At 43.6% G+C, this 15216-nt stretch overlaps 1 protein-coding gene across 1 annotated transcript in view; it reads right to left on the bottom strand.

Annotated features, from left to right (window-relative positions):
• The window catches only part of LOC140480282 (MAM and LDL-receptor class A domain-containing protein 1-like), a 404689-nt gene that overhangs the window by 296848 nt on the left and 92625 nt on the right, over positions 1-15216 (bottom strand). The window contains exons 12-14 of the mRNA XM_072574989.1: positions 14685-14858; positions 11675-11798; positions 5449-5601 (exon numbers count right to left, since the gene is read on the bottom strand). Of these exons, the coding sequence (XP_072431090.1) occupies positions 5449-5601; positions 11675-11798; positions 14685-14858 (451 nt within the window). The remainder of the gene's footprint in view (positions 1-5448; positions 5602-11674; positions 11799-14684; positions 14859-15216) is intronic.

Raw genomic sequence — 15216 nt, 5'->3', positions numbered from 1 at the left:
ACATGTGCTGCTTTGTTTTTGATTATTTTATGAGTTGGAATAGTCTCATCCTTTTTACTCTGTTCAGGTCTCTCATGACTGTGAAAATGTATATCAAACCTGCTTTCAGGAGTGGGTTAAAATCCCATCATGTCAAACGGTAGAATTTAATTCAACTAATAAAATCTGAAAGTGAAAATTAGTTTCGGTGATTGTGACCACGAACCTGTCACTAATTCTTAGAAAAACCTACCTGGTTCAATAAACTCCTTTGGGGTAGAAATCTGCCTTCTTACCTGGACAGTCCTACATGTAATTCCAGATCCATATTGTGTGGCTGACTTTTATTTGCCCTCTGAAATGGCCGAGCAAGCCACTCAGCTCAAGAGCAATTCGTGATAGGCAACAAATATGGCCTTTGTCAGCAATGCACGTTTTCATGAAAGAATTGAGAAAACGAAACATTTCCTTCAAGGATAGAAGATTCAAAGTAAGACAGGTGTCCAGAGTTAACAGAACTATGGATGACCATTTCAGCAGCACATAAGCAGGGATGGAGAGGAGACAGATGATGCTGCATGTGTGAAGGTCTCAATGGGAGAGAAGATCTGGAGTTTGAAGCTCAACTCAGGGCCAAAAAGATGCTGAAATTCCTGCTGCTCAGTCTTAGCCTGTAACAATAGCCAGGGAAGGAGAGGGAATTGATGAACTGATTGAGACAGTAACTGAAGACAATGGCCTTGATTTGGAGCAATAATTAATGATAGCAAAGCTACCAACAATCACCATCAATACTCCTTTGAAACTAATGGAATCTCCAAGAATTCACTTTTCTACAATTAATTACTGAAATCAAGGGATGATTTCAGCAATTGTACATTTCCCTCCAGGAAATGTTGTTGAAGTATCCCAGACTGATATCCAGTAGAAATCAATCAGCTGATGAAGATTTTATCTTTTATTTAATTAGCCTCTCTCTAAAAACCATTGTAAAAGTTACAAGCTATTGACTGTGATTGATAAAGGCTCAGTGCCAAGAACTAGACACAATAGTTGAGGCCGAACCAGTGATAATAAGGATTCATAATCAGTTTCTTGCTTTATACTCTGTGCCTAGATATTTGAAATTCCATATGCCTTTTTAACTACTTTATCAAACTGCCTGCCACTTTGACAATTTGTGCAAGTATTTCCCACATTTCTCTTTTGGTGCACAGTAAAAGCAAAGTCATGGTAGCAAGACCAGACAATAGGGCTGCACTTTCGAGAGAGACAACCGTTGATGGTTTAATCTAAGGGTAACTGCACCTCAGGTCAGGGGTGAGGTTGAGAATGTGAGGCCTTCATGGAACCCTCAGCCAGTGTAGGAACTAAACCGACTTCACACCATATTGTGAACCAACCATCCAGCAACTGAGCTAACCAACTCCTATTTGCCAAACTCCTAGTGGACCATAGGCCTCTCTCTCATTAGGGTCAGAAACTGATGTGGTTTAACATCAGGGTAAGCATGCCTGAGGTGAGTAGAGACATTGAGAGATTGTCCTGGAATTAAACCCATGCTATTGGCATTACTCTGCATCAAAAAACAATCATCGAGCCAACCTTAGTGAGAAAGAAGTTAATGGGTTCCACATTATTTGAGACAAACGTGGAGATGGGTAAGGAAGTTTAAGAAAAAGTTTATCATGGAAAAAAGGGACAGAGGATTTTATTTGTATTTCAATAAATAGTGAGCAATTCTGACAGAGGAAAACAAGGCAAAATAGAAGATAATATGGTCCAGTTACAATACCAGTGTGTGCTATACATATCAAATGTGTATTTCTTGAAGTTGCCAAATATAAATTCTAGTAATCTACAACAGATAACTTAGTGTATCTCATAGAGTCATAGAGATGTACAGCATGGAAACAGACCCTTCAGCCCAACCTGTCCATGCCGACCAGACATCCCAACCCAATCTCGTCCCTTATCCCTCCAAACTCTTCCTATTCATATGCCCATCCAAATGCCTCTTAAATATTACAAATGTATCAGCCTCCACCACTTGCTCTGACAGCTCATTCCACACACGTACCACCCTCTGTGTGAAAAAGTTGCCCCATAGGTCTCTTTTATATCTTTCCCTTCTCACCATAAGCCAATGCCCTCCAGTTCTGGACTCCCCGAACCCAAGGAAAAGACTTTGACTGTTTATCCTATCCATGCCCCTCATAATTTTGTAAACCTCTAAGGTCACCCCTCAGCCTCCAACGCTCCAGGGAAAACAGCCCCAGCCTGTCCAGCTCAAATCCTCCAACCCTGGCAACATCCTTGTAAATCTTTTCTGAACCCTTTCAAGTTTCACAACATCTTTCCAACAGGATGGAGACCAGAATTGCACGCAATGCTCCAACAGTGGCCTAACCAATGACCTGTACAGCCGCAACACAATGTCCCAACTCCTGTACTCAATACTCTGACCAATAAAAGAAAGCATAGCAAACGCCTTCTTCACTATCCTACCTACCTGCGACTCCACATTCAAGGAGCTATGAACCTGCACTCCAAGGGCTCTTTGTTCAGCAAAAATCCCTAGGACCTTACCACTAAGTGTATAAGTCCTGCTAAGATTTGATTTCCCAAAATGCAGCACCTCACATTTATCTGAATTAAACTCCATCTGCCACTTCTCAGCCTATTGGACCATCTGATCATGATTCTGTTGTAATCTGAGGTAACCTTCTTCACTGTCCACTACACCTCCAATTTTGGTGTCATCTGCAAACTTACTAACTGTACCTCTTATGCTCATATCCAAATCATTTATGTAGATGACACAACGTTGTGGACCCAGCACCGGTCCTTGTGGCACTCCACTGGTCACAGGCCTCCAGTCTGAAAAACAACCATCCACCACCATCCTCTGTCTTCTACCTTTGAGCCAGTTCTGAATACAAATGGCTAGTTCTCCCTGTATTCCATGAGATCTAACCTTGCTAATCAGTCTCCCATGGGGAACCTTGTCGAACACCTTACTGAAGCCCTCATCAATCGTCTTTGTTACTTCTTCAAAAAACTCAATCAAGTTTGTCAGACATGATTTCCCATGCACAAAGCCATGTTGACTATCCCGAATCAGTCCTTGCCTCTCCAAATACATCTACATCCTGTCCCTCAGGATTCCCCGCAACAACTTACTCACCACTGACGTCAGGCTCACCGGTCTATACTTCACTGGCTTGTTCTTATCACTCTTCCTAAAAGTGGCACCACGTTAGCCAACCTCCAGTCTTCTGGCACCTCACCTGTGACTATTGATGATACAAATATCTCAGCAAGAGGCCCAGCAATCACTTCTCTAGCTTCCCACAGTGTTCTAGGGTACACCTGATGAGATCCTGGGGATTTATCCACTTTTATGCATTTCAAGACATCCAGCACTTCCTCTTTTGTAATATGGACATTTTGCAAGGTGTCACCATCTATTTCCCTACTTTCTATATCTTCCATATCCTTTTCCACAGCAAATACTGATGCAAAATACTCGTTCAGTATCTCCCCCATTTTCTGCAGCTCCAAACAAAGGCTGCCTCGCTGATTTTTGAGCGGCCCTATTCTCTCCCTAGTTACCCTATGGTCCTTAAATGTATTTGTAAAAACCCTTTGAATTCTCCTTAATTCTATTTGCCAAAGCTATCTCATGTCCCCTTTTAGCCCTCCTGATTTCCCTCTCAAGTATACTCCTTATGCCTTTATACACTTGTAAGGATGTGGTGAAAAGTTATTTGTATTTTGGGTATAATTCTTCATCAGAACTGGCTGACCTAAATGCTGTGGAATTCTAGAATCATTAAATCCCTATAGCATGGAAACGGGCCATTTGGCCCAACAAATCCACACCAACCCTCCAAAGAGTAACCGTCCCTGACCCATTCCCTGGCCCTATTATTCAACATTTACCCCCTGACTAATGCAACTCACCGACATATCCTTGAACACTATGGGGCAATTTAGCATTGCCAATTCACCTGGCCTGCAGATCTTTGGATTATGGGAGGAAACTGGAGCAGCTGGAAGAAACCCACGCAGACATGGGCGGAATGTGCAAATTCCATATAGACAGTCACCCAAGGCAGAAATCAAACCCGGATCTCTGGCACTGTGAGGCAGTAGTGCTAACCACTGAGCACTGTTTTGCGCAGTGGTGATGGACTATGCTGTGTATCTAATAACAACTGATGCATAGAGAAGCCTATGACATGTGTGCCACTAAAGCAACACAGTAAACATGGTTATAAATTAGTCCATAAATTAGTCCATGCCATTTGGGCGGCATGGTGGCACAGTGGTTAGCACTGCTGCCTCACAGCACCAGAGACCTGGGTTCAATTCCCACCTCAGGCGACTGACTGTCTGGAGTTTGCACATTCTCCCAGTGTCTGCGTGGGTTTCCTCCGTGTGCTCAGGTTTCCTCCCACAGTCCAAAGATGTGCAGGTTAGGTGAATTGGCCATGCTAAATTGCCTGTCGTGTTAGGTGAAGGGGTAAATGTAGGGGAATGGGTCTAGGTGGGTTGCGCATCGGTGTGGACTTGTTGGGCCGAAGGGCCTGTTTCCACACTGTAAGTAATCTAATCAAGACTATAAGATATAGGAGCAGAATTAGGTCATTCGGCCAATTGAATCTTCTCTGCAATTCCATCTCAGCTGATTTATTTCTTAACCTTATTCTCCTGCCTTCTCTCTTTAGCCTTTGATTGTTTTACAATCAAGAATTTATCTATCTCTGTCTTAAGTACTCAATTGTTTGGCCTCCACAGTGTACTGTGGCAATGTGTTCCACAGATTCACTATTCTCTGACTGAAGAAACTCCTCCTCTCAGTTCTAAAGTCATCCCTTCACGCTGAGGCTGTGCCCTCAGGTCTTGGTCTCTCCTACTAGTGGAAACATCTTCTCCATATCCACTCCATCCACGTCTCTCAGTACTCTGTAAATTTCAATCATCCTTTTAAACTCCATTGAATACAGACCCGGAGTCCTCAACTGCTCCTCATACAACAAGTTCTTCATCCCTGAGATCAAAGCAATATTCAAAATAATTTGGCAGAACTTGCCTTGGCTGCTTATCAAATACTGTACAATGTTTGTGCTTCCAACATTTTCTCTAAGACACATTCAATTTTCTTGAAGACAGCCACCACCTGACTCCCAAAACCAGATAAAGTAGAATAGTTAGAAAACAAGCGAAACAATCATTTGCGTTAGGTTATTAGTTCAGATAAAAGCAGAGATACTTTAGTTCAGCAACAGCTGAAAGAAAGAAAAATGAAAAGAATTCTGAAGGTTGTTGGGTAATCACCAAAATGTTCCTCAACAAACCTGACAGCCGGTTTGATGGATAAGAAATGGAGGCGGGAATGGATCCGAATTAACCAAATTATACAAAGCAACAAAACTCTAAAGATCTTCCACAATGAATTCCTACCATCAGCTGTATGAGTTGTGTGATCTTGAGCAGGTGCCTGATTCTTGATATTTGGAGGTAAAGCAATGGTTGAGCTTCTGATCCAATCAAAGTTATCATTAGATAAATTCTCAAACCAGCCACAACTATTTTCTTCAAAAGTACACACTGAATCTGAAATAAACAAACAAGTTAGGAATGTTATTTTCTTGTGCACATTACTGGTATAATTTGCTGTATAATATTTATAATTCCTCCTTTTAGCTTTTCTTCAAGAGGAAGCAGCATGTCACAATTGCCAAGTTCAAAAGACAAACTGCAACAGATGGGTTCAACACATAAAACATTTCAGTTCAAAACCTAGCACGGGCTGTTGGAGGTTTTCCTCTTTCTTATTCTAGTCCTTGGCAGGTTAGGTTCCTCCAACAGCTGCTAATAATACCACAGACGAGGAATTCCTGACATGTATTTAGAATAGTTTTCTGGGCCACCGTTGAAGAAGGTGAGGACTGCAGATGCTGGAGATCAGAGCTGAAAAATGTGTTGCTGGAAAAGAGCAGCAGGTCAGGCAGCATCAATGGAGCAGGAGAATCGACGTTTCGGGCATGAGCCCTTCTTCAGGAATGAGGAGGGTGTGCCAAGCAGGCTAAGATAAAAGGTAGGGAGGAGGGACTTGGGGGAGGGGCATTGGGAATGTGATTGGTGGAAGGAGATTAAGGTGAGGGTGATAGGCCGGAGAGGGGGTGGGGGGCGGAGATGTCGGGAAGAAGATTGCAGGTCAAGAATGTGGTGCTGAGTCCGAGGGTTGGGACTGAGATAAGGTGGGGGAGGGGAAATGAGGAAGCTGGAGAAATTTGCATTCATCCCTTGTGGTTGGAGGGTTCCTAGGTGAAAGATGAGGCGCTCTTCCTCCAGGCGTCGTGTTGCCATGGTCTGGCGATGGAGGAGGCCAAGGACCTGCATGTCCTTGGCGGAGTGGGAGGGAGAGTTGAAGTGTTGAGCCACGGAACGGTTGGGTTTGTTGGTGTGGGTGTCCCAGAGGTGTTCTCTGAAATGTTCTGTAATTAGGCGGCCTGTCTCCCGAATATAGAGGAGGCCACATCGGGTGCAGTGGATGCAGTAAATGATGTGTGTGGAGGTGCAGGTGAATTTGTGATGGATATGGAAGGATCCCTTGGGGCCTTGGAGGGAAGTGAGGGGGAAAGGTGTGGGCGCAAGTTTTGCATTTCTTGCGGTTGCAGGGGAAGGTGCCCGGAGTGGAGGTTGGTTTGGTGCGGGGTGTGGACCTGACGAGGGAGTGGCAGAGGGAGTGGTCTTTCCGGAACGCTGATAGGGGAGGGGAGGGAAATATATTCTTGGTGGTGGGGTCTGTTTGAAGGTGGCGGAAATGACGAAGGATGATACGATGTATCTGGAGGTTGGTGGGATGGTAGGTGAGGACCAGTGGGGTTCTGTCCTGGTGGCGATTGGAGGGGCAGGGTTCAAGGGCGGAGGAGCGGGAAGTGGAGGAGATGTGGTGGAGAGGATAGTCAACCACGTCGGAGGGGAAATTGCGGTCTTTGAAGAAGGAGGCCATCTGGGTTGTTCGGTATTGGAATTGGTCCTCCTGGGAGCATATGCGGCGGAGGCGAAGGAATTGGGGCAACTGGTCCTCACTCTGAACAACTTGTCTTTCCAATCCTCCCACTTCCTCCAAACCAAAGGAGTAGCCATGGGCACCCGCATGGGCCCCAGCTATGCCTGCCTCTTCGTCGGATTGTGGAACAGTTCATCTTCCTCAGCTATCTTTTCCTCCGCTACATCGATGACTGTATCGGCGCTACCTCGTGCTCCCATGAGGAGGTTGAACAGTTCATCCACTTTACTGACACCTTCCATCCCAACCTAAAATTTACCTGGACCGTCTCAGACTCCACCCTCCCCTTCCTAGACCTCTCCATTTCTATCTCGGGCAACTGACTCAACACAGGCATTTACTATAAACCAACCAACTCGCACAGCTACCTAGACTATATCTCCTCCCACCCTGCCCCCTGTAAAAATGTCATCCCATATTCCCAATTCCTTCGCCTCCGCCGTATATGCTCCCAGGAGGACCACTTCCAATACCGAACAACCCAGATGGCCTCCTTCTTCAAAGACCGCAATTTCCCCTCAGACATGGTTGATGATGCTCTCCAGCGCATCTCCTCCACTTCCCGCTCCTCTGCCCTTGAACCCTGCTCCTCCAATCGCCACCAGGACAGAACCCCACTGGTCCTCACCTACCACCCCACCAACCTCCAGATACATCGTATCATCCATCGTCATTTCCACCACCTCCAAACAGACCCCACCACCAAGGATATATTTCCCTCCTCTTCCCTATCAGCATTCCAGAAAGACCACTCCCTCCGCCGCTCCCTTGTCAGGTCCACACCCCCCACCAACCCAACCTCCACTCCTTGCACCTTCCCCTGAAACCGCAAGAAATGCAAAACTTGCGCCCACACCTCCCCCCTCACTTCCCTCCATGGCCCCAAGGAATCCTTCCATATCCATCACAGATTCACCTGCACCTCCACACATATCATTTACTGCATCCGCTGCACCCGATGTGGCCTCCTCTACATTGGGGAGACAGGCCGCCTACTTGCAGAATGTTTCAGAGAACACCTATGGGACACCCACACCAACCAACCCAACTGCCCTGTGGCTGAACACTTTAACTCCCCCTCCCACTCCGCCAAGGACATGCAAGTCCTTGGCCTCCTCCATCGCCAGACGATGGCAACACGACGCCAGGAGGAAGACCACCTCATCTTCCACCTAGGAACCTGCCAACCACACGGGCTGAATGCAGATTTCTCCAGCTTCCTCATTTCCCCTCCCCCCACCTTATCTCAGTCCCAACCCTCGGACTCAGCACCACATTTATGACCTGCAATCTTCTTCCCAACCTCTCTGCCCCCTCCCCCTCTCCGGCCTATCACCCTCACCTTAATCTCCTTCCACCTATCACACTCCCAACGTCCCTCCCCCCAAGTCCCTCCTCCCTACCTTTTATCTCAGCCTGCTTGGCACACCCTCCACACTCTGTTGAAGAACCTACTAGAGAATAGGCTATCCCAGTCTGCAATTGTGTAATGAGAAAGGAATAACTGGCAATCTCATTGTATGAGGCCCGTTGGAGTTGAGCGACCAATATAAAAGCAGTCTTGATCAAAATGGAGAATGATGTCCAGGGCGTTCTGCTATAATGCGGCAGTTGCATTCCTCTGCAACTGCTCGCTATAGAAAATCATGCTAAAGAAAAATGGTATAGAAAATTGCATTGTAGACGGTCACTGTAGAAAATTGCTGTGCCCATTCATTAGAAAGTTTGCATTACCCAAACAGCGTCTATACCAGAACAACCTATAAGTGATTCTGAGATTAGGGTCTTTAATTTAAATGCTTGATTTAATTTATTATTGTCACATGTACCTAAGTACAGTGAAAAGTTTTGCTCTGCATGCATTACTGGTAGATTATACCATACAAAGGCCATGGGTGATTGAACAGCACAAGGAATGTAAAGTTACAGCTGCAAAGAAGATGCACAAAAAGCAAGATCAACATTAGATTTGAAATTTGCAAAGTCCATTCAGAAGTTTAATAACAGCTGGGAAGAAGCTGTTCTTTAACTTTGATTTGGAGATGCCGGTGTTGGACTGGGGTGTACAAAGTTACAAATAACACAACCACCTGATGAAGAAGGGGCATGGCAGCGAGCAGTGTAGATGGAGTCAATAGATGGAAGGTTGGCTTGCATGATGTTCTGGACTTTGTTCCCAACTTTCTGTAGTTTCTTACAGTCCTGGGTAGAGCAGTTTCCATACCAAGCTGTGATACATCCAGATACAATGCTTTCTATGGTTCATCTGTAAACACAGTGAGGGTCCTTATGGACATGCCAAATTTCTTTAGCTTCCTGAAGAAGGAAAGGCATTGTTGTGCCTTCTTGACTGCATCATCACATCAACGTGATTGGTCCAGGACAGATTGTTGATGATCGTCACTCCTAGGAACTTGATGTTCTCGACCATCTCCACCTCAGCTCCATTGATGTAGGTAGGGGCACATCCTCCTCCTTGCTTCCTGATGTTGATGATCAGCTGTTTAGTTTACTGACATTGAGACAGAGAGAGATTTTTGTTTGCACCACTTCACCAAGCATACTTTCTCTTTTCTGTATTCTGTCTCGTCATTGTTTGATATCCAGCCTTCAACAGTAGTGCTGTCAGTGAACCTGTAGATGGTGTTAGGATGAAATTTAGCCACACAGCTGTGAATGTACAGGGAGTACAGCAGAGGGTTGAGTGTGCATCTTTGTGGGGTGCCTGTGTTGAAGATTGTCCTGGAGGAGGTGCTGTTGCTCAGCTTCACTGATTGTGGTCTGTGGGTCAGGAAATCAAGGGTCCAGTTGCACAGGGCAGAGCAGAGATTAGATTAGATTTCTACAGTGTGGAAACGGGCCCTTCGGCCCAACAAGTCCACATCTTTGGATTGTGGGAGGAAACTGGAGCACCCGGAGGAAACCCACGCAGACACGGAGAGAATGTGCAAACTCCACACAGACAGTCGCCCGAGGCTGGAATCGAACTGGGGTCCTTGTTGCTGTGAGGCAGCAGTGCTAACCACTGAGCCACCACGCAGAGACCTAGGTTTTGGAATTTGGAGGTTAGTTTGGTTGTGATTATAATGTTGAAGGTGGAGCTGTAGTCAGTAAGTAGATGAAGGACTTTTGCCTGAAGTGTCGATGCCTGAAGTATCTCCTCGGATGCTGCCCGACCTGCTGTGCTTTTCCAGCACCACTCTAACCTTGACTCTGGTTTCCAGCATCTGCAGTCCTAGTTTTTACCTAGTCCGTAAGTAGAAGCCTGACGTAGGTATCCTAATCATCCAGATTTTCCAGGAATAAGTGTAGAGTTAGAGAGATGGCATCTGTAGGTTCACTCTTCAGAAGGCTGATCTGATATCTGCAGCAGTGACTGGGGGGAACAGGCATTTCTGGGGCTGTCGGGGCAGGTGACACCATCTCACTGACCTTCTGCTCAAACTGAGCACAAAAAGCATTGAGTGCATCAGGGAGAGATGTATTTTTTGAGGAAACAACAATGATTGAGGCAGGTGTTGACTCGGATGACTGGGATAGACTTGGGACCATTACTTAAAGGGATGACAGTAGAAATGTAAAGGCAAACGTTCAAAGAATCTCAAACCTTTATGGTATATGACACATGTCTGACACAGACCAGTTGAACATGGCCACCTGCCATAATAACCATTACTCAACTATATTAGACTTCTGAAGTGGATGCATGTGATCACATTTCTAAGCCCCTGCATTAGTTTTGATTTAATCCTGAGGGAGCAGTAAACTCATCCAGGAAACTAAAATTCTTATAAAGAAAATTATGGGAATGATTTGTTTTCCTCCCAAGAACTGTGCTTTTAAGAAAAATAACAGAAAGATTCCAGGTCTCTCCTTTCATATATGAGTCATGGTTTCTCTCTCTTCCCTTTGATTCTCACTACAAAAACACCACCAGGGTTTTGGGCTATCCTATCTTTTGGGATGGTTCATGGATGACGACCAAAGTGATCAGCATTAGTACCAGTGACTGTTGATCCAGGCAGGAGGCGAAGTGCAGAGAAGGAATACCAGTATAAAAGGTGCAACTCACTGATGGTCATACCTGATGGAAACTCTGCAAACAGAGGTACAGTTTTCTTGACATTTCTGATTACAAATGAACATTAACTTCTGGCAGACATCAGCCATGTATCCAGGAGATGTGGAAGTCACCAGTACCTCAACAGTTCTATTTCTAGATCTTTCCACAAATGTATTGAGAATCTTTCAGTCAGTCGCCATTAGTGTGTTCATGCATGATGCTGATTTAGTGCTTGCCAGAGCCAGCAATTACATTAACTTTGCCTGCGATAATCCTTGCCAAACTGATGGGCACATAATTTTTGTGACTCCTACCTTGAAATGAGCTTCGGCCATAAAATTCAATAAGATGCAGGATCCAATTCCTAGTTTCAATAAAATTGAGCACTCCAGGACATAAACAGCTCACTGTTATGTCACAATGAACAAATACAACAAAATAATACACATCATAACCGGCTAATACAACTGAATATGCAACAGCTTGCAGTGTTTTTTTTGCCATTTGATTATTAAGTTGCTTGAAATGAATTATCTTTAAGTACTCACCTTTATGTTCTGTGAAGGCTGTAGGAAGCATTGCATTTGGTACAACACACCCTGGAGTTAAACTCATGTCATCAAGAGCAATAAATGCATTAGGCATTCCCAGTACACTGCCTTGCAGAAGAAACTATAATGAAAGAAGATGAGAAAGAAGTGAATAAGCAAACTTCCAAATACTGTCAATTGTCAAGTCACTATTTTTCGAGGACTATTTGTTGAAAAGGTTTCATTTATATAGCATCTTTACAAACATTCCAAGGCAGAACTCTGTCAGCCAACAACAACAAGGGACTATATTTTTCACGTAGAAGGCAAGAGATTTTGAAGGGATTTGAGGAAAGATTGTTTTTCACCCAGAAGGTGGTGTAGGTCTGGAAGGCACTGCCTGAGAGAGTAGATGAGGTGGGAAACCTCATAACTTTTAAAAAGTACTTGGAAGACCACTTGAATTGTCATAATATTCACAGTTATCGGCTAGTACTGGAAAGTGGGACTAGTGTATATTTAGCATAGTTTTGGTGGTACAGATTTGATGGGCTGAAGTGTCTCTTCTGTACTATATGATCCTGTGAGTCAGCAAGCATCAGCTGAAAAACAGACTTCCCTATGCACATGTCATTGTTAAAAGGGTTCTGCACAACTGCAACACAAGTTGCACTCCAAAGTTGTCCTGCTTAGTCGAGGATGTTTCCAGAAGTTATCATCTCTACCATGTAACAGTCGGCTCCCCAATCATCTCAACTTCTGAGTACCCGGTCTTCAGAACAAGCATCGGGCAAGATTGTCTCCTGCACAAGATTGGTTGGCTAGTCTACAACCGGAACATTCTACAGACATGCGGCTCTGGTCACCACATTATAGGAAGGATGTGACTGCGCTGATCCGAACCCTGTTGCAGAAGAGATTTAGTAAGATCCTGCGTAGGAAGATGGATCTGAACTATAAAGAGAGTCTGGAGAGGCCAGAGCTTGTTTTCCTTTGAGCAATGGAGGCTGAGAGGCAACCTGATGGAGGTACATAAAATTATGAGAGATATAAATAGCATGGATATGAAAATACTTTTCCATTAATAAAGGGGTCAGTAATCAGGGGCATAGATTTAGGATAAATGGTAGAAGGCTAAGAGATGAGGAGGGAAACAATTGCTTTGTGAAAATCAATGGTGTAGTGGTAACATCATTGGACTGATAAGTTAGTACCCGGTGATCTGAGGATATGTTTCAAATCCCACTGTGGCAGATAATGAATTCAACAAAAATCTGGAAATTATGTTTAGTCTAATGGTGATCATCTATTGATTGTCATAAAGACTCACTTGTTTCACTAATGTCCTTTAGGGAATGAAATCTACCATCCTCACGTGGTCTAGCCTACATGTGACTCCAGACCCACAGCAATTGTTTAACTCTTAACTGCTGACTTGGCAAGTAGGGATGGGAAACATATGTTAGCCAGCAACACTCAAATCTTGTAAATAAATAAAAATAAAACCAAATGGGTGGTGGGAAACTGGAACTCACTGTTTGAAAATATATTTGAGTCAGGTACTCACGGAACATTTAAGCAGTATTTAGATGCTACCCTCCAGGGCTATGGGCACCAAATACTGGAAAATGGGATTAATGTGAGAGACGTGGGCCGAATGGTCTCCTTCTATGCTGTAAACATCTTTGAGTCTATGAACCATTTAATCCCTTCTGTCCTGTACACTATCCCAGAAATTTTCTTTGTTCTTCTTATCCCTCCCTCTTTCAATGGGCTAAAACATTTCTATTTTCCTGCAGTTCTGAAGAGGAGGCATATTTGACGTGAAGCCTTAATTTTGTTTTTCTCTCTCTGCTATCAGACCTGCTGAATACCTCTAAAACGTTCTCTCTTTTTAATACTCTACCAACTCACAATTCAAAGAAAAAGGTCAAATGCTATTTCTAATCCATTTGGCTTTTTATTGGTTTTAGTCATACATGCGGTTCAAGAAGAACTCAAGATAGGATTCCTGTTTTCATGCATACAGGAGGCAGAAATAGACCTTTCACTTCTCGAAACTATTCTGCTGTTCAGAAATGACATTTAACCTGTGATCTTTCAAATATATTCCTGGAAAGAAGTCTCACTAAAATTAGGGGTTAAGGTCAAAAAAGTGTTATTGACAATAAAGCTTAAAAAGTATTCAAAATATTTTGCATGTAGGAACTTGCCCCTCCTGACATCAATACAAGAATCCCACAGAAGAGAGATACATGTTTAAAGTCACAGAGGACCCCTTTAGTTTTGTAAACTGTCAGAACAGCCATCACAGTGGTATACAGTAAAATCCTGCCCTTCCTGAGAGAACATTGATAGAAAATTTCAGACAGTGATTTTTGCAAACAGCGATCTTGGCAGGCTGCACAAGTGGTATTCAGAGTGCACACTTTCATAGGAAAACATACAGGTAAACCTATGCTGCACTCCTTCCAAAGTTAATATAACTTTCCTAAGCTCAGAACACTAGGTAATAAAGAAATATTTTGAAAGCTTCAGCACTCTTAACACAGCACTTGACTTTTCTCATAGATTATGCGCTCGACCACTGATATGGGGCTTGAATATAAAAGAACTGAGCCAACCTGACACAATGCAGTCAGTTTAAATCTTGTGTGTATGAGGGTTACTACTAACTTGTGAAATTTGTCAGCTGCAGCAAGCTATTAAGAGAGATAGACTGACAGACAGAAAAAGCAATTTTCTCTAAGAGGTCCATTTCACCATATCCCTAGATCTTTCCTCTTTTCAGGAACACATTCAGTTGTCTGTTAAACAAAGGTTACTGCCTGTTTCAATAGAATTGCCTGGTATTTAATTTCACAGCTCTGTTTTATTTTGTGTAGAAGGAATTTCAATCTTGCTTCTTATTCCTAAATTCATTTTTGACTTGTTGAGTAAAATAAAGTTCAGATTCTCAGAATCAGTAAATGCAAGTGCAGTTGTAACTATCAGTATATTCCAGATACCATTATTGCTCATTTCTCACCTGGAAAGGTCCCATGGTCTCTGCTCCATGGGCTTCCACAGAAATCTCTACTTTTGCCCACCCTTTGTTTGTTGGTGTAATAAGGTCAGCAGCTCTTTTCATTTGCCCTCCAGCTGTGGTTTTTATATATACTGACATGTTAGCTCCTTCTGTTATCTGGTACCAGATCCTTAACTGATTGAAAATGAAAAAGAATGGTAAGAATAATTGATAATTTATTTCAAAAAATAAATAAATACTCTACGTATTGAAGACTTCCCAATCCATGTAAGACATCTTCTGAAGCTTTGAGTAATTGCTTGTAGATATTCTCTAAACAACCGCTTTGATGATGTTATTACACAGCTCTGGAGCACTTGGAACTTGAACCCAGAAGCAGGTCTTCAGCTTCAGAATTAGGGACATTACCGCTAAAAGCCCTACAATAGTTGCCACAAAAGGAATGTAATCACCTGTGAATTCAAACAAACTACATCAAATCATGAATTGATCATTGATCAGAACTGTTCTGTTCAGTCCATAAAGATGAGCC

The sequence above is a fragment of the Chiloscyllium punctatum genome, chromosome 8 (genome assembly GCF_047496795.1).
Source record: "Chiloscyllium punctatum isolate Juve2018m chromosome 8, sChiPun1.3, whole genome shotgun sequence".
NCBI classification, from domain to species: domain Eukaryota; kingdom Metazoa; phylum Chordata; class Chondrichthyes; order Orectolobiformes; family Hemiscylliidae; genus Chiloscyllium; species Chiloscyllium punctatum.
This window is presented reverse-complemented; position numbering and strand designations above follow the sequence as displayed.